The sequence below is a fragment of the Hydra vulgaris genome, chromosome 07 (genome assembly GCF_038396675.1).
Source record: "Hydra vulgaris chromosome 07, alternate assembly HydraT2T_AEP".
NCBI lineage: Eukaryota > Metazoa > Cnidaria > Hydrozoa > Anthoathecata > Hydridae > Hydra > Hydra vulgaris.
Window position 1 is genome coordinate 10,888,465 of NC_088926.1, and position 21,536 is coordinate 10,910,000.

General features: G+C 26.2%; 1 protein-coding gene and 1 long non-coding RNA gene across 2 annotated transcripts; both read left to right on the forward strand.

Moving 5' to 3' along the window:
- Positions 1–2,491: 2,491 nt before the first annotated feature.
- LOC105847105 (uncharacterized) lies at positions 2,492–7,376 on the forward strand. The gene is made up of 5 exons (XM_065801982.1): positions 2,492–2,813; positions 3,955–4,115; positions 4,429–4,555; positions 5,063–5,280; positions 5,745–7,376. Exons 1-5 carry the CDS (start codon positions 2,492–2,494, stop codon positions 7,374–7,376), a joined length of 2,460 nt encoding a protein of 819 aa, XP_065658054.1.
- A 1,431-nt stretch (positions 7,377–8,807) lies between these two features.
- LOC136082105 (uncharacterized) lies at positions 8,808–18,491 on the forward strand. Its single transcript, XR_010639393.1, has 2 exons — positions 8,808–9,017; positions 18,311–18,491. It is a non-coding gene; the product is annotated as an uncharacterized LOC136082105 (long non-coding RNA).
- Positions 18,492–21,536: the final 3,045 nt, after the last annotated feature.

The following is a 21,536-nucleotide window of genomic DNA, read 5'->3' on the forward strand; positions in this document are numbered from 1 at the left end:
TACATATTACATATTATTATCTATATATTATTCATACTTTATACATGCACATAACATATTATAACTATGCATTATTATGAAATTATAGATTATCATAACAGCAATCATATCATAGTTTTATAATGATATCAAGAGTGCAACATTATTAAAAATATTATGCAAAACTTTTCAATTTATGTCATAGTTTTATAATGATATTAAGAACGCAATATTATTAAGAATATTATGCAAAACTTTTCAATGTAAGCAACGTTTTCTTTTTTAACATTCAACACATCAGTATAAGGTTGAGCTCGGTAAAGGGTTACTTCATGTATTTACCGTTAAGTTATTACTTTTGCAACCAATCCATCTGAGGATCAAGGTTGCAGATATGGTGAATTTGATGCTCCATAATACGGTCGATCGCGATAAATTTACTTGTAAATACATTAAGTATAAAATGCATTAAGGTAAATACATAAATATTTAACTTTAGGCGAGATCCCCTTGTTAACTTTATAAAATTCTTTGGTAACAAGAACAACAAATCTGTTAAGATTTGTAAATTTAATAAAAAAAGAGTTTTTTCGTAAAAAATTATACCCAGTACAATTTATATACAAAAACTCTACAAAAGCTTATCAAAAAAACGTTGATTAATGTTTTAACATTCATAATGAAAAAAAAGTTGATTAATGTTTTAAAGTTCTTAATGAAAAACTAATTAAAATCTAAAACTTTTTTGTAAAAAATAATTTTTTATGTATCCGATTTCTTTTGCAAATTTAAGTAAAATCAACAATTGTAAATGATAAAATAAAAGAATTTGTCAAGTATATTTAATAAACATTGTGAGATCGTGTTGAATTAATAAACAATGAGACTGTTTCGGAGTGTTAGTTTCATAGGCGCCCGTATAAATTTTTAAAAGTAGGAAACTGACGTTAATATAACATAAAATTGTAGAGGAACCCCTGGATAATCTCTAATATCCCGCAGATACAATAATCTACAAGTAATTACTATGATGAAAATGCTTAATCTTATGTTTAGGATTAATTGTGGGCTATCATCAGTTTATACATTTATTTATCAAGATGTATTTCTTTGTTTTTTAATTATTTGTCTAATATTTTTATCAAAATAGTTCAAACTATTAGGTTTAAGTTATTTTTTATATATATAGGAAAAATTTTTAATGATTCTATTTTTATTATTTATTTTTGAGGTTACAGGTTTTCTCTGGTTGGCGTAGTATTAGTTTACTAAAATGCCGTGTTCAAAAAATAGAAAAGTTATTTTCACAAAGATAAACATTTACCAAAGTATTTCAATAAAGGTTGCTTTGTCAGAACCTTCGTGTAAAAAGCGTTTAACGTGCCAACAAACATTAAGTGCGGCAAAAAAACGCTAAACTAATAAAACAACCGCAAGAAACCTAAGCAAAAATTGAGGCTTATTGCATCAGATTATTTTTATCTTTAATTTTCAGTCTACTTGAAGTGCAGTTTAAGCTATTGGCAATTTACTTCATTTGTAACCCCCTCAAATTGAGACAGGTGATATTATTGTATGTGGTAAGACATTATTGTATAAATTTAATATTTATGGACAAATATAAATTTAGTTGAGAAAAAACCAACTTTTCAAATAAAAGCAGGAATCGATGGCAATACTTTAGATTTAATGTTAACCGAAAATGACAACAGAATTTTTAATATCAACCATTACCCACCTCTATATACACCTTCTATAACACAATATAGAACATAGCCGTTATTTAATTAGTTTCAGTTCTATGAAATACGATATTAAAATGAAAGAAAAATTCCTTTTTGATAAAGGTAATTAAAAGGTAATTTTCTAAAATCGAATGGGATAAAACATTTTTAAGTGCTGATGAAACTTATAACAAATGGTTATCAATCTATCGCATTGCTTGTAATGAATTCATACCAAAACTAAAAATCTATCAAAATATTAAAGACCCATTATGGATGAAAAGAAATATTAAAAGTATTTGTAAACTGAAGAGAATAATATGGATCAAATGTAAAAATAACAAATTTAGAAACCAGAAGTTAAAGAATAAAAAATTCTGTGCAAAGAAATAAAACTTTACGTTAAAGGAAATGCAAGAAAACATGAAAGAAACTTAGCAGCAAACTCGAAATCTTGTTAAGAAGAGATAGCAAAACCGTTATCGAAAATATTTGAAAAATTATTTGAATATGATAATCTTCCCACAGTTTGGTTAAAAGCTATCGCAATACCTCTATTTAAAAAAGGAAATAAACTCAACCCAACAAACTATCAACCAATTTCTTTAACGTCAATAGTGTGCAAAATAATAAAAGTCGAAATGCTTTATTTGAAAAAAATAACAGTCCAATTATTTCTCAGCAACACGGATTTGTAAACAATAAGATTTGTATAAGAAATTTACTTGAAACGCCTGTCTTGATTACCATAGCACTGGCAGAGGGGTTAAAATATAGATGTTACTTTTATGGATTTCGAAAAAGCTTTTGATTCAGTTGCACACCTACGGCTTTTGATGAAACTAGAAGCAATCGGAATTCGAGATAAACTATCATTTTGGTGCAAAGGTTTTCTCAGCAATAGAGCACGGCGAGTAGTTTTAGGAGAGCATGTATCTGAATGGAAAAATGTTATTAGTGGAGTTCCTCAAGGATCTGTACTAGGCCCACTACCATTTATTATACTTATAAATGATTTATCTGATAATCTAAAAAACATTGAAAAACTCTTTGCTGTAATAAAGAATCAAGAAGACAATAAAAATCTTCAAAACGATATAGATAAACTAAGTAAGTAGTCAAATAAATGGTAAATTAAGTTTAACAAAAATAAATGCAAAATAATGCATTTTGGTAGAAGTAATCAAAAACAGGATTATAAACTAAACGATTTTATGCTATTAAAAACTCAATCAGAAATTAATCTCAGTATAACCATTACAAATGACTTAAACTAGAAACTTCACATTAATAACACAACAAATAAAGTAAATAAACAGCATGGATTGATTAAACACTCTTTTAAATATTCAAATAAAACATCAGAAAAACTTTTATATAAAACATTAGTACGACCTCAGAGCGCACTTTTAATTGCTTTTGAGGCAGTTAAAAGGTGTGTAAAGCACTAATAAAAATTTAAAAGTCATAAAATTCATTACATAAAAGTCCGCTGGTAAAAGCACTGACAATAATTTCAAATAAATGTTCCTTCATAACTAGTGTATACTTCATGCCATCAATTCTTGCTGAATCTACGCTGAATCTAATCCATTCTTCAATTGCTTTTTGTTTCAAGTTTTTGTTTTCTTTTTCTTTTTTCTTTTACTCTTCTAGTATTTTTTTTTGAGTGAAAACTACGTTATGGCTGTTAAATGGTCTTTTTTTTTTAGCTTTTCTCTGAGTTTTTTTAGAAGAGAAATAAATTTATCAATATGATGTTACTAAATGCATTTTAACTGTTTAACTGATGTAAATTCTAACCGTATAACTGATGTAAATTCTAATTTCTAACAACCGCAGCGCACCACAATCATATAAAAATTCTACCGCAATCGCGACGCAGTGATTAGAACGTTGGAGTCAAAATTAAAAGAGCTTCTAAATTTATTCACTATTAGCTCTTTATATAATATCTTATTTTTTATAGTATATTAATATATTTTAAACATCGCATTATCAATAAATGTATAAATATTAAAAAAAAAAACGACTATTATATACCTATACTTTTTATCTTAAATTATAATGTAATGATTTCATATAAAACTTTTGTGAATACGTTTTTTATGTATGTCTATGTAAAGCGGTTTTTGATGATCAGATAATTTGGTGCATACAGTGATGCTAAAGGTTTCATCAGTGAAAGATAATTAATAAATGTAAGTTTGCTTTTATATTGCGCTTTGGGTAATAATTTTGTAACCAATAGTTTTCGGCATAATTGAAGTTTATTATCCCAAGGATGTAAAGACTTGCTGGAGGGAGAACGAAACTGAAAATCGTTTAAAATTGCAGTACAGTCTTAGTTGTATAATTATTCAAGCGACAAGTCAAAATGGCGCCTTTGCGTTGAAAAAGGAAAATTTTGAGGTTTGTTTTGTAACCTTTAAAAGCTGTAATCAAAGTCGATTGCTCTCTTAAAAGTTGACTGGATAAGTTGTTAACAACTGTTCAAATTTTCATGAAGTTATCACTACAAAAATTACAATCTATTACATAAAGTAATTTTGGAACAGTATAAATATCAAAGTTTTAGACAATCTCTCCAACTTGTTTGAACCTTATCTTTTGAAAGAAAATTTTCCTGTAGAAAATTTGCTTCTGTTTTTTTTTAAAGAATATACAAATTGGCATTTTTTTATATTTCAGATTAACATAAGCTAATTTTCTTCAATTGAAATAGGTTGGAAAAAGGTTGTTGTTAGAAAACAAGGAACAGTTATCAGAGTTTATGAAACAGGGTGTCGCAGCTGTGTTAGATGATACACAGACAATCAGAGGTGCATCTATGCTGTACAAAATACATTATGGTAGGGGAGACCGGGGCTAGTTGGCAGCAGGGGTAAGTTGACGAATTGTGTTTATCTGCAAAGCCTTTCATCAGAAAGTGCCAATAATTTCAGGAAATCTTCCTAGTTGACCATTTCGTCTTTCAATGTAGTATTGTAAGGTTTTGCGCATGCGCATAAAAGATATTGTGATTTATGTGTTTTTTCCACATTTTTGTAACTTTTGCAACTTCTTTATTTTTTCAATTTTTAAAAGCAATTGCATCAAGTTCACGTAAACTTGATTAAAGCTATATCTTGCATGGTTCAGTGAAATATGTCCAACCATCCATTTTTTATTATTTACCTTTTTCAGGGATCGGTAGGGGAGTTTGTGACCAAATAACTGTCGGGGTAAGTTGGCAAAATATTGGCGGGGCAAGTTGGCCTATTATTTCAACTTGATCCGATCGCGATCGGACGTAAGTTTCGAGAGTTTTCCATTTTTAATTTCTTGAAATATTATATTAAAATCGATTAGATAAATAGATCACATAGATCATATGCGAAACTATAAACGAAAAACAGAGAGGGCTATAACTCCTCAAAACGTTATAAAAAATGCTGTTGATGCTGTTTTATTAGAAGGAAAATCTATACGAAAAACAGCCAAAGGCTTTAATATCCCTGAAAAAAGTTTGTCCCGATACTGTAAAAAGCAACAACATCATGGTCAGCAAATATCAGGTTACATAAAATCTAGACAGGTCAGTCTATATATATATATATATATATATTATATATATATATATATATATATATATATATATATATATATATATATATATATATATATATATATTATATATATATATATACATATATATATATATATATATATAATATATATATATATATATATATATATATATATATATATATATATATACATATATATATATATATATATATATATATATATATATATATATATATATATATATATATATATATATATAATATATATATATTATATATAAAAATTATGTTAGTGTTTTTATTTACAAATAGAGTGCTCAATGGTCTTAAAGAACATATCAGTTATATTTTATAACTGTGTGTTAGTGCGTGTTAAAGAACATAGCAGTTATATTTTATAACTGTGTTTTGTGTTTTGTGTGTGTGCATATATGTAGTGTTATTTATTTTAATATTGGTATTGTTCATTTAGGTCTTTACTGATTTACAAGAAGATTTATTAGAACAATATGTGACCAAAGCCTCTGATATTTATTATGGACTTTCTCCTAAGGAAGTGAGGAAACTAGCTTATCAGTATGGAAAAGCGAATAGCATAAAAATGCCTCATAATTGGAGCGAAAATGAAGCAGCTGGAGAGGACTGGTTCAGTGCTTACCTCAAAAGGCACAAAAAACTGTCAATAAGAAAACCTGAGGCAACAAGTCAAGCACGTGTTTCCAGTTTTAATCCAACAAATGTTCAAAAGTTTTACAACAATTTACAAATTGTTCTTAATCGTTTAAAGTTAGAAAGTGGAGATATTTGGAATATGGATGAAACTGGTATTACCACAGTTCAAACTCCAGATAATATTGTAGCAAGAAAAGGTTTTAAACAAATTGGACGTGTTACTTCTGCTGAGAGAGGCAATTTAGTAACTGTGGCAGTTGTTGTTTCTGCAAGTGGAAATTCAATTCCTCCATTTTTCATATTTCCTCTTGTGAAATTAAAAAGCTATTTTTTAAATGGTGCTCCTAATGGAAGTGCAGGCGCTGCAAACCCATCTGGTTGGATGACCGAAGTTCAATTTTTGCAGTTTTCCCATCATTTTGTCAAATATGCTAGAAGTACGAAAGAACGACCCGTTTTGTTGCTATTAGACAATCATGACTCTCATCTTTCAGTAGAGGCTTTAGATTACTTTAAAGAAAATGGGGTATCAGTTTGTTCATTTCCTCCTCATTGCAGCCACAAACTTCAACCTCTAGATCGAAGTGTATTCGGACCTTTTAAAAAATACACTAATACAGCTTGCGATGCATGGATGACAATGCACCCTGGTTCCACAATGTCTATTTACAGTATACCAGGTATTGTGGGTAACTCATTTCCATTAGCATGTACCCCTAATAATATCAAGGCTGGTTTTGCAAAAACAGGAATTTTCCCACTGAATGTTAACATTTTTAGTGAACACGATTTTATGCCAGCCTATACCACAGATAGACCATCTCCGAAACAAGACTGTGCTATGGAAAGTACAACGCTAAATATAAGTAATGTAACTGATGTTGACTTTACAATATCAGAGAATGACATGTTAGAAGCTGGTTGCTCAAAAGATACAGAACCACATAATGATATTCAAGCAATAATGATGTACAATGCATCTACAGAGTCAACTGTAGTTCTATCGCCTGAAGATTTAAGACCATTCAAAAAAGCAGAACCAAGAAAAAGAGTTAGGGTTAATAAAAGAAATAGAACCACATCAATCCTAACAGATTCACCAAATATGAATGTTTTAAAAATAGAAAAAGATTCAGCTAAAAAGAAAAAGTTAGCAATTGAAGAGAGAAAACAAACAAAAAAGTTAAATAAAGATAATGATATGTTGAGTAAAAGATCAACTAGTAAAGGAAGTATACACTTAATAGGAAAAAGTTTGAATTGTCCAAATAGCTCTGTAGAAAAGGAGTGTTTTTGTTTGATTTGTATTGGAATGTTTTCTAAAAGTAAACCAGAAGAAGTCTGGGTTCAATGCACTCAATGTCACCTTTGGGCTCACGAGTCATGCATAATCGGAAACTCTTTGTTTTTCATTTGCAGTAATTGCTGCTAGCCGATTTGAAACTTAATTAGTTGAAAATATTCATATTATAAAACAATATACGTTTTAATTCTTATTGTATAACCATAAATTGGGAGCACTGTTTTGTTTTCACTTTTTAATTATACTATACTTTTTAATTATTATTACTCTTTTGCTTATGTTATGACTTATTTATAATTACTCTTTTGCTAATGACTTGACCCAAAAGTTTGATGATATTGATAAAAGTATATTTCAGCTATGATTTCTTTTTAAAAAAAAGGAGTAGGGGGTTAAAATATTATTGGAATACATATAAATAGGACCTTAAACTTTAATTTTTATTATTGTGAGTCAACTTACCCCTTGAGTATAAGCAACTTACCCCGTGGTGGGGTAAGTTGGCGCAATTTTTTTCGAGGGCCCGGGAAGGCCCCAAGAATTTTTTTTTGTAAATGAATGTAATTTTTAAAAGTTATTTAAATTCATACTCTTTGGGACTACACTTTAATATTTTCAAAAAAATGTGCCGTTAGGGCTACAGAGCTTATAGAGTAAAAACCGAGTCAACTAGCCCCGGTCTCCCTTACATTGCATTCTTATGTATCAAACGCAAAAGATGTTGGAACGGATAATATAAAGTTTGAGGCAAATTACAATGTCCGCAACTTTTTCTCTGATGAATAAGAAACACTAACACATGACTATCTAATTAAATCAAGCAACTATCGTTATGAATTATCGAGAAAAGAAGCCAAAAAATTAGCATATGATTTTGTTATACAAAACAATATAAAACATCAAGCTTCAACAAACACAATGTCTCAGAATTTTAAAAAAAAAATGGATATGGTCTATAAGCAATACTTTGCACTATAAGAGATCTATAATTGTGACGAAACGGGTTGTACTACTGTACAAAAAACCACTAATATCAGGGTTAAAGCAGCAAAAGCTAATCCCCAAGTTTGCAGAGTTACTTCAGCGAAATGAGGCCAGCTTAAAACAGTGTGTTGCACTATCAAAGCCATTGGTAATACAGTCCCCCCCCCCCCTCCTCATGATTTTTCCTAGAGTCCACAACAAAGACATTGTGATTAATGGCGCTCCTTTAGGAACATGCTAGTTACTATTCCTAGCGGCTGGATGACATCTGAAAATTTTATAAAATTTCGAACGCATTTTGCTGAACATTGTTAGTGTGCGACTGAAAAACCTATTTTGTTAATATTGGATAATCATGATAGCCATATTTTCCTTCAATCTTTGGATTTTTGTAAGAATAATGGAATTGTTCTTCTCAGTTTCCCTCCACACTGCAGTCACCGGATGCAACCGCTTATGTTGCCATTTCCCAGTCAAAAATAAAACCGCGTCCCACATGGGTTCCACGTGGGTTCCGTGTGGGATTGATGGGATTTACGTGGGACGGATTTTCCCATGTGGTATCCGTATGGAAATTTGTCACTTAAAACCCATGTGGGAACCATATGGTATTTACTCACATGGGAAATCCCACATGGGTTTCTTGTGGGATTTACATGGGAATTTATTTGAACGCTGGAAACTAAAAAAACCTTAAACTTTAAAATCGACATTGCATTGCGACGAGGCTTCATTTATACTGTGTAAATATATTTTATATTATTTTAGAGAATGGCAAGCAAGTATGTAAGTACCACGAATAATGTTTTATTTCTTTATGGAAATAAGATTAAAATTTGTGCAAATAGACATATTAGGATAATATAATGGAAATGCAGGTTTGAATATCAAAGAATTCCCAATTTTCTTTATTAAAAAAGAAAAAAATAAGGAGGAGATGGGTTTCTGTAACTTTTTTTAGGCTCCAAAACTCTTAACTTTAGACAATAAGTTTCTTAAGACTTAAGATATATATATATATATATATATATATATATATATATATATATATATATATATATATATATATATATATATATATATATATATATATATATATATATATATATATATATTAGATATATATTTATATTTATATATGTAGATATAGTTATACATATGCTTATAGCATATAGTTGCATATAGTATGCATATAGCATATTGCATATAGCATATAGTAGCATATAGTATGCTTATATGCATATAGTTATATATATGCATATATAATATATATAGTTATATATATATATATATATATATATATATATATATATATATATATATATATATATATATATATATATATATATATATATATATATATATATAAATATATGCATATATATATTATATATGCATATATATAACTATATATATATATATATATATATATATATATATATATATATATATATATATATATATATATATATATATATATATATATATATATATATATATATATATATAGTAATATATATACATATATAATATATATATGCATATATATATATATAGTTATATATATGCATATATAATATATATATATATATGCATATATTTATATATATATATATATATATATATATATATATATATATATATATAACTATATATATTATATATGCATATATATAACTATATATATATATATAACTATATCTACATATATATATATAAATATATATATATATATATATATATATATATATATATATATATATATATATATATATATATATAACTATATATATTATATATGCATATATATAACTATATATATATATATAACTATATCTACATATATATATATAAATATATATATATATATATATATATAAATATATATATATATATATATATATATATATATATATATATATATATATATATATATATATATATATATATATATATATATATATATACAGATATATATATATATACACTGGCGAGCAAAAAAAAAGTGAACAGTACAATTTTTCAGTAAATTATGTATTATTAATCAATTAAAAATATAATACATAAAATATAACATATCGCTTATGTTAAATACATATACATACACATATATACGACTCATATATATACTAAAGGGGGGTGCCTGAAATACACATCCGCCCTAAACTTTTATCAACATTATAAATCCTATTGCCATGCTAGAATTAAATAGTTTTATGCACATTTTGTAAAAAGTATTAGTTTAGATAATTAAACTGAAATTTTTAATAAAAAAAAAAACTTATATTATAACATAAAAAAATCCCTCCTTCCCTGTTTATTAGATCTTGACTAAAATTCCCACCCCCTACCTTGTATTAAAGACTCGAGAGTAAGGTCTCAAGAGAGTTATTCTAGTAAAAAAACACTATAAAAATGATTCCTTAGAAATAGTAAACTCAAAAAGAAGAAAATCCATAGGGTAGAGTGAAACTTGGGGTAGTTTAGTATCTACAAGGATAAGATGAACCAATACAGTATCTATTTTGTATCTACAAGTATTAAATGGAGACACACAGAACTAATTAACTATATAAAATATAACATATCGCTTATGTTAAATACATATACATACACATATATACGACTCATATATATATATATATATATATATATATATATAGTAATATATATACATATATAATATATATATGCATATATATATATATAGTTATATATATGCATATATAATATATATATATGCATATATTTATATATATATATATAAATATATATATATATATATATATATATATATATAACTATATATATTATATATGCATATATATAACTATATATATATATATATAACTATATCTACATATATATATACATAAATATATATATATATATATATATATATAAATATATATATATATATATATATATATATATATAAATATATATATATATATATATATATATATATACATATATATATATATATATATATATATATATATATATATATATATATATATATATATATATATATATATATATATATATACACTGGCGAGCAAAAAAAAAGTGAACAGTACAATTTTTCAGTAAATTATGTATTATTAATCAATTAAAAATATAATACATAAAATATAACATATCGCTTATGTTAAATACATATACATACACATATATACGACTCATATATATATATATATATATAGTAATATATATACATATATAATATATATATGCATATATATATATATATAGTTATATATATGCATATATAATATATATATATATGCATATATTTATATATATATATATATATATATATATATATATATATAACTATATATATTATATATACATATATATAACTATATATATATATATATATATAACTATATCTACATATATATATATAAATATATATATATATATATATATATATATAAATATATATATATATATATATATATATATATATATATATAAATATATATATATATATATATATAAATATATATATATATATATATATATATATATATATATATATATATATATATATATATATATATATATATATATATATATATATATATATATACAGATATATATATATATACACTGGCGAGCAAAAAAAAAGTGAACAGTACAATTTTTCAGTAAATTATGTATTATTAATCAATTAAAAATATAATACATAAAATATAACATATCGCTTATGTTAAATACATATACATACACATATATACGACTCATATATATATATATATATATAGTAATATATATACATATATAATATATATATGCATATCTATATATATAGTTATATATATGCATATATAATATATATATATGCATATATTTATATATATATATATATATATATATATATACATATATATATATATATATAACTATATATATTATATATGCATATATATAACTATATATATATATATATATAACTATATCTACATATATATATATAAATATATATATATATATATATATATATATATATATATATATAAATATATATATATATATATATATATATATATATATATATAAATATATATATATATATATATAAATATATATATATATATATATATATATATATATATATATATATATATATATATATATATATATATATATATATATATATATATATATATATATACAGATATATATATATATACACTGGCGAGCAAAAAAAAAGTGAACAGTACAATTTTTCAGTAAATTATGTATTATTAATCAATTAAAAATATAATACATAAAATATAACATATAGCTTATGTTAAATACATATACATACACATCTATACGACTCATATATATATATATATATATTAATATATATACATATATAATATATATATTCATATATATATATATAGTTATATATATTCATATATAATATATATATATTAATATATTTATATATATATATATATATATATATATATACATATATATATATATATATAACTATATATATTATATATGCATATATATAACTATATATATATATATATAACTATATCTACATATATATATATAAATATATATATATATATATATATATATATAAATATATATATATATATATATATATATATATATATATATATATATATATATATATATATATATATATATATATATATATATATATATATATATATATATATATATATATATATATATACAGATATATATATATATACACTGGCGAGCAAAAAAAAAGTGAACAGTACAATTTTTCAGTAAATTATGTATTATTAATCAATTAAAAATATAATACATAAAATATAACATATCGCTTATGTTAAATACATATACATACACATATATACGACTCATTTTGAAAAAAAAAATTGATATTTTGTGTGGCCACCACCATTTTTCATCACTTCATTTAATCGACGCGGCATCGACTCAATTAAATTTGCTATCAAACGGTCAGGTATCGTAATCCAAACTTGTTTTATGGCTGCCCAAAGATCATCCAAAGATGAAATATAATTTTTATGGACCTCTTTATCCATATAGTCCCACAAATTTTCAATGGGATTAAGGTCTGGACTTTAGGCAGGCCAATTTTCAAAAAGGAAGATATTGTTATCCTTGAGCCATTTTTTAACTTGTTTAGACGTATGGCAAGGAGCATTGTCATGTTGAAATTTAATTTCATCCTCTTCTTATTCTTCCAGTGTGGGCAGCAAAGATTTTTGTAGAATACTAATGTATTCTTTGAAATTTATTCGTAATCCATCTTCGACTCTATGCAATCTGCCCACACCTTTGGCAGAAAAACAACCCCAAACCATAATTCCAAGATTACCCTTTACCGTTTGGTGAATGCAATCTGGATTTAATTGTTTGTTCTTACGTCTAATGCACATCTGTGGACGATCTGAATGCAAACAAAATCGTGATTCATCTGACCATAATATTTTTGTCCAGTGTGTGTTTTTATTATATTTTACCCAAGCTAACCTTGCTTTTTTATGGCATGCTGTAAGACAATTTCGAGGCGTTCTCCCCCTTATTTTTTTCTTTTTTAATAAAGAAAATTGGGAATTCTTTGACTTTCAAACCTGCATTTCTTTGTGGGACACTGCAGTGTCCCATGCATGCATGCTTGGTTTTTGACAACATTTGAACTTGCATCAGTTAATTGTTTGCAGATAATATACTCAAGAACTATACTCAAATATCATATGAACATGTTAGAGAATGTTCGTATGATATTTGAACATCACAAATTTAATAATAGTGTTGTGATATGTTATATAATAATACCATAATAGATTATGATATGAAAATAAGATAGGAGATGAAGACAATGATCAAAGAATAAATTTACTAATCGAAATCTAGGCGTTTGTTTATTAGTTTCAGAATATTATATTATGTGTGACGAAAAAATAAAGATACTTTTGCACCCAGTGTCTATTGCACCCAATTTCATCATTGTAAAGTAGGTTTTTACATTTTTGTTTTTGGTTTTTTTTGTTTAACATCAAATCCTAATTGATCACTTTTTTTCAGGATTCTCTTCATGGGTTCAAGCTCATTACCCATAATACGTGTTCAATTACCCATAATACGTTAGTCATTTTAAGTAATAAATTAGGAAATAATTATTTGTGAAATATTTGAGTCATTAATGACTTCAACCTGGCTAATAATTAAAATTGCTCGAATAATAAGGTTCCTTATTAAAATTGCTCTTTCTCTTTCTCTCTCTCTCTCTCTCTCTCTCTCTCTCTCTCTCTCTCTCTCTCTCTTATATATATATATATATATATATATATATATATATATATATATATATATATATATATATATATATATATATATATATATATATATATATATATATATATATACACAGGAGCGGATCCAGGCTGTAGCAAGTGTAGCAAATGCTACAGTCAGTTTTTTTTCTCTTTTTTTTTTTTTTATTGTATACATTTTTTTTTTTTTCATGCAAAAGAAAAAAATAATTTAAATAAGATATGCAGGTTACAAGTAATCAAAATGTGGCGCTTCAAAAATTTATTCAAAACTGTAGCTGAGCCAAGTTGACTATGTTACGGAAATATTTCATTCGGAAAAATAAAATGCTTCATTGAAAAACCCATGTTTTTATCAGGTTTTGTCTCACATGCCGATAAATTTTTAAAAGAATATCAAACATTTCGCAGCGTATCAACTTAAATTGAACTGGGAGTTAGTTAAAATGGCAAATTGACTGTAGCAACTGTAGCAAAAGTCAATTTGCCATATTTTGAAACAACTCTACACATACCCCCGATAATTTTTTATATATTAAGCCTATTTACGTGCAATCTTTTTATTAACAAGGAGGTCTTATGTAGTGACTAAAAGTCATCAAGCGAGCACCTGTAGCAAAAAAAAAATTGTGTAGCAAAGACAGAAATTCCGTAAAATATCCACTCTCCGTTAATAAAACTTTTATTAATAAAGTGGGTAGCAAACATTAAATGAAGAGGTTTTATAATTATAAAGACTAAATTAAATTGCACTGTCTGTTGGTTTATTTATTTAGCCTATTATAAAAATGGTGAAATTTGTTTATGTTTATGAAAAATGGCGAAATGTGTTTATTGCTGTCCTACGAGTTATTTATCATTGAAGAAGTCAAACGATTTAAAAACGTTTTAAAAAGTTTATAAATTTCCCAGAGACAAAGAGAAGAAAACACGTTGGATAGAACGTTTACCTAATGCGAGTTTTAAAACGTCTAGCAACACTTTATTATATGATCTGATTGACATCAAAACTTCAAAAAGGTTAAACTAAAATGCACAGTTTTCATCTCAGATAGATTTTTAGTTTATTCTAAAATTGCAAGGAACCTTCCTACTTCTACTTACTTTTTTTAATTTGGAAATTTTTACTAGGAAATTACTACTATTATTCTCTGTGACAAGGTGTATGTTACAAAAATGTTATTGTATCAGGAAGTTGCTGTTTTTGGAAAACCAGTGATATAAATTCTATTTCGAAAATGATTATAATATAGATATAAATCAATGTAATAAACATCTTTCCATGTTATTGACGCATTTCCGATCAAAATGGAAAGACTAGTATTTAAAGAATCTGCACGAATATCATAAATCTTCCAAAGTTAAAGGCTCAGCTCTAATTAAAAATTATGATACAGTTTTATTCGACGATTCCCATAGAAATTGTCTAGTAAAACGGTATCAAAGGAACTTTCTACTACTTTTTTTTTAGTTTCTACTAGGAACTATTGTTCCCTTTGTATGTTACAAAAATGTTACTGTATCAGGAAGTTGCTGTTTTGGGAAAACCATTGATATAAATTCTCTTTCGAAAAGTATTTTAGATGTTATGATAGTTTGTAATACAAGTTATATGTTTGATGGTCCTAAATTTTTTTTGAAAATGTTGTGAACACCTGTAAACATATAAATTCCTAATTTTTATGTGATCAAATTCGTGACTTTAAGATTTAATGAAAAACCTTGGTTAACTACAGATAGAACTCTTTTGTTGTTTGACTTTTGTCCACGTTATCAAAAACATACAAAATAATGGGCTCAAAAACCAAAACCTTTTTTTTCTGATAATACTTACAATGTTCTTCTTAATCAACCTAAAGCTTCTACCATCTCAAGCGTTAACAAGACTGGTGATTTTATTAAACTTGCTTTCACATAATGAAAAACTTTTAATCTAAAAAGTGTGGGCATATATTTTAGGTTCAATAATGATCAAAAAGTTTTTTCTGAGATGTAAATGACAAACAATTAATGTTTGTTTCGGATTTTGACAATACAGCGTTATGCACGAAAAAAATCAGAAAATAGGCATAAAATATCAACACATGTCACAAGACATTTTTCACGTGAAGAAATAATCTAGCTGAATTAAACGCTATTAAGAGAAACACTTTTGTTACAAATATGCTACGTTAGGAAAATTTGTTACAGAACTACTTGAAACAGAATTTAGAAATTTAAGAAAAGTATCATTAGACATATTTTTTAAGTGTTCTTCGAAACCAAAGAAGTCTCTTGTTTACATTAACATGTATTTTGAAATTATGATTTGCTTAACGAATATGAAATTTTGCCAGTATAATGTTTTATTTTTTTTAAACTTTGGTCAATATCTAAAATCATTTGAAATAGGTGGATTAAAATGTCCTTTTGACAATACTGTTCAATGACTTTTCTTCAATTTGATTAAAGATAAAGTTTGTTTGACTTCCATATTCAATACTTTTATGCTTTAATGCACTACTTAATTGAAATTGTTATTGTCACAATATACTTTCCTATATTCATTTATAAAACACTGAAAACTTTCTACACCCAAATCAAACAAAGAACTATATTGTTTTAAACAAAGAACGACCATATTAAGTTTGTCTTGTTAGGTTAACATTTATTGATTGTATCGTTGTTAATTGTGATATGCCTGTAGTTTGCTATTTTGGTATTTTAAAAGCATTCCCTATTTATTTAAAGCAATACATTTTTATTGAAACGTTTATTTACTATTTTTTAATTGATTTAATTTAAGTTTATTTAATGAAGTGTATTATTATAAATATGAAAATATTTATAAATTGTTTTTATAAATTTATATAAATCGTTGAAGTGTCTATTTTAATTTTCAGATATTTTATGAGGTAAGCCATTAAATAAAGTACGTGTTTTAAAACAAATTTTGATTAAATAAAAAAATTGAATTTTAAACAAATTTTGATTAAATTTGTCGTTTTCATTTTCAAATATCAACCTCCAATTTTTTTGCAGACCAAAACATTTTAACAACCACAAATATTTTGTTAAGTTAAATATATAGATACATTTATATGATAATGTTTTGTGTATTATTTGGCATAAATACATTGACTGGCAATAGGAATACTAAGAACTAAATTGATATACATCGTCTGAGGATAAGGGTTCGTTTAGGGTTTTAGTCATGATTAAAAGTCGTAAAAAACAAGTAAACTATCACTTCTTTAAAAATTATTCAGTTTAACTAGATAGTTTTAACGTCGCGTAAATCAGGTAACGTTCTTCCGCTCTAAACGGACGAAAGAAGAAAGCAGTGGTAGGGGACCTCATGTATCACTACAAGCCACTGTACATCCAAGGCTGACGCAAATGGTATGTGATACTCTCCCCCTACCCTCTATAAATGAATTTTATTTCATTATGTCTGCAAATTTAGCTCTTTTAAACCAACAAATCGGCATATGTAGATCATATAGTACAGTCGGCAAACTTGGACTTTTCGTACTGTCGGCAAATGTGAAAAATGAGGACCTTTTTTTTTTTTATAGACCAAAAAATATTTATGGCATTTTGCTACAGTCAATAAAAATCCTGGATCCGCCCCTGATATATAAATATATATATATATATATATATATATATATATATATATATATATATATATATATATATATATATATATATATATATATATATATATATATATATATATATATATATATATATATTGTATTTATATATATATATATATATTTTTTTTAGAAAATGTTTGAAGAAGGTTAGAAAACACTAAAGACTTAGGTATTATGCAAGCCGAAGCGATTTACTTAATTCAATCGACAAAAGACGGCGTGAAAATCGCAAAAGACAAAATAATATTTTTAATATTTATTATGAATGTATTCATTAATAGCATTTAACTAAAAATAAATTCATTTTGTAACACGTTTTTTAATTTTATAGATAGAGCAGGGTTCCCACCGTCCTGGAAAGTCCTGGAATTTGACTAGTGTCCTGGAAAGTCCTGGAATTTTTCATTTTTTCTCTTAAATCCTGGAAAAGTCTTGAAATTTTTTAAATTCAAGGATTTATTAAATTCTACTTAATATATCTGTAAAAATGCTTGACATGATAAGAACTATATGATTGATTGAGAATTTTTCATATTTTTAAATTAGTTAAATGTTTATAGCGTAGTTTAAATTGCAGTCAGTTTTTAAAATTATGTTTAGATTTTTTCAAAATGTTTTTTATTTTAGTGTAATAGATTAAAAAAATGCCTAAGAATGAGTGTGTATTTCAAGAAAAATGGTTGTATGATGATCAATTTAAACCCTGGGTTCGGAAGATAAATGAAACAATGGCTAAGTGTATCTATTGCTTTAGTAAAATCAATGTTTCTAACATGGGAGAGGCTGCATTAACATCGCATATGAGAAGCAAAAAGCATATACAAAGAAAACCTTTAGAGCAAACCATCAAATCGTATTTATCACCTTTAACTTCCCCACCTTCTATTCTAGAAACTTGTTCTGAAGCTATATCACAATCAAGCAAATCAAAAACAATTGATCAATTGTTTATAGAATCAATGACACTTGAAGCTGAGATACGCTGGGTTTTAAATAATGTCTAGTCAAGGCATTCAATGAATACCTCATCAAATTCTGGAGAATTGTTCAGAAAAATGTTCCCTGATAGCAATATTGCAAAGACATTTCAATGTGGTCGAACAAAGGCCGGGTATGTGGCTACATATGGACTTGCTCCATATTTTCGAAGTGAGCTATTATTGACACTTTAAACTGCTCCATATTACACTTTTTCGTTTGACGAATCACTTTATCAAATATTTCAAAAAGGACAAATGGATCTTTTAGTCAGGTTTTGGAATAAAAAATCCGACATCGTTAATACTCGATATCTTAATTCAGAGTTTATGGGACGCTCCACTGCTGAGGATGTTTTAAATACATTTCTCAGTGGTGTATCCGAAATTGACAAAGCAAAGATTTTACAAATGTCTTCCGATGGTCCCAATGTCAACTTGTTATTTCTCAAAAATTTCAGTGAACAAAGGCAAGAGGAAGAACTAAATCCGCTTATTGATATAGGAACATGTGGTCTTCACACCATTCACGGAAGCTTGAAAGCTGGTGCAAAAGCAAGTGGCTGGAAAATAAATGATGCTTTAAAATCGATGTGGCAATTCTTACACGATTCGCCCACACGGCGAGAAACTTATGAAAATATTGCTGAAACACTGGAATATCCACTTCAATTTTGTGGACACAGGTGGTGCGAAAATGAAAACTGTGCACGAAAAGCTGAATCACTTCTTGATGGTTACAAAAAATTGATGTAACATACATTAGTAGTCTAAAAAAAAGCAAGCTACCTGATGTCAATAATAAAAGTTGGCAGAGACTAAAAGCTATGATACATGATCCAATTTTACCAGCAAAGTTGAAATTCTTTGAAATGGTATCTGAGAAACTAAATGCCTTTCTAAAAGGTTTTCAAACAGATAAACCCATGGTACCATTTATGAGTGCTATTCTTGGTGATATTATCAAAGACTTATTGAGCCGATTTATTCTCCAAGATGTTTTAAAGAAATGTGATGGACTTCAACTTGATGTAAACAATAGAAATGTTCGAAAACCTCCAGCAGACATTGATATTGGATTTGCTTCTCGTTTAAAACTTGACCAAGCCAATCTAGCCTCTACCGATTACAGAGTAGTCGCATTTAAAAGTGAAGCTGGGGAGTTTTTAGCAGTTTTGTTGGCACATCTTTTTGACAAGTCCCCATTAAAGTTTTCCATTGTACGCTCTGCTATATCTGTAAATCTAATCCAAATGGCCAATGATAGCAAACGAAGTAACTGTGTCAAAAGTTTTTCTGTTCTTTTACAAAAACTAGTAAATTGCAATCGTCTGTCAACAAAGTCTGCAGAGCTTGCAAAAGAACAATACAAAAAACTATTTGAAATTGTTGACATCAACAAAAGCGCATTTCAAAATTTTGACCTTAAAAATGATCGACTTGACCAATTTTATTCAGACTTCAGTGGGAAAAATACAGCTTATGAAGAAGTTTGGAAGGTTTTTAAATTGATCTTTGTGCTCTCGCATGGTCAGTCATCAATAGAACGTGGTTTTAGTATAAATAAGCAACTTTTAGTTCAAAACTTGAAGGAGAAATCCCTTGTTGCTTTACGTATCATTGAAGACCACCTTTCATCTTCAGGAGAAACTCCTGAAAGCATCAAAATTACCAAAGAAATGCAGCAACATGCTAGAAAAGCAAGCATCCATACCATGAAGACTTGAGAAAGCAAAAATTAAAAAAAGAAAGTGACAATGTGGCTTTAAAGCAAAAGATTGTTGATGATGAGTTAAAAGCTGTTCGGGCAAAACGACGACTTCTTCAAAGTCAAATTGAGTTGTTATCTAACGAGTCGGACAAACTTGCCATTGACGCAGAAAAGAAAAGTGACTTTACGCTTTTAAAAGAGTCAAATGAACAAAAAAAGTTGTGTAAAGCAAAGCGGAAGGAAATTGATGAGTTAGATTTGATTGAAAAAAAGCTGAATAAGAACTAGACAGTATTTTCCATCTGGCATTATTCTTTGATGATATTTTATTATTGTTATATTAAAAATGCCAATTACTATATATTTCATTTTTAGAGTTTGAAAAAAGTCTTAATAATACTTCAATATATATATATATATATATATATATATATATATATATATATATATATATATATATATATATATATATATATATATATATATATATATATATATATATATATATATATATATATATACATATATAACTCCCGATATCTCGAACCTCCAAGGGACCTAGAAAATAGTTTGAGTTAGCAAATGTTCAAGTAATTGGGACATTCTATTACACAAACTTTGGCCGATAAGTAAAAACAATTTGAGTTATCAAAAGTTTTAATCTCTAA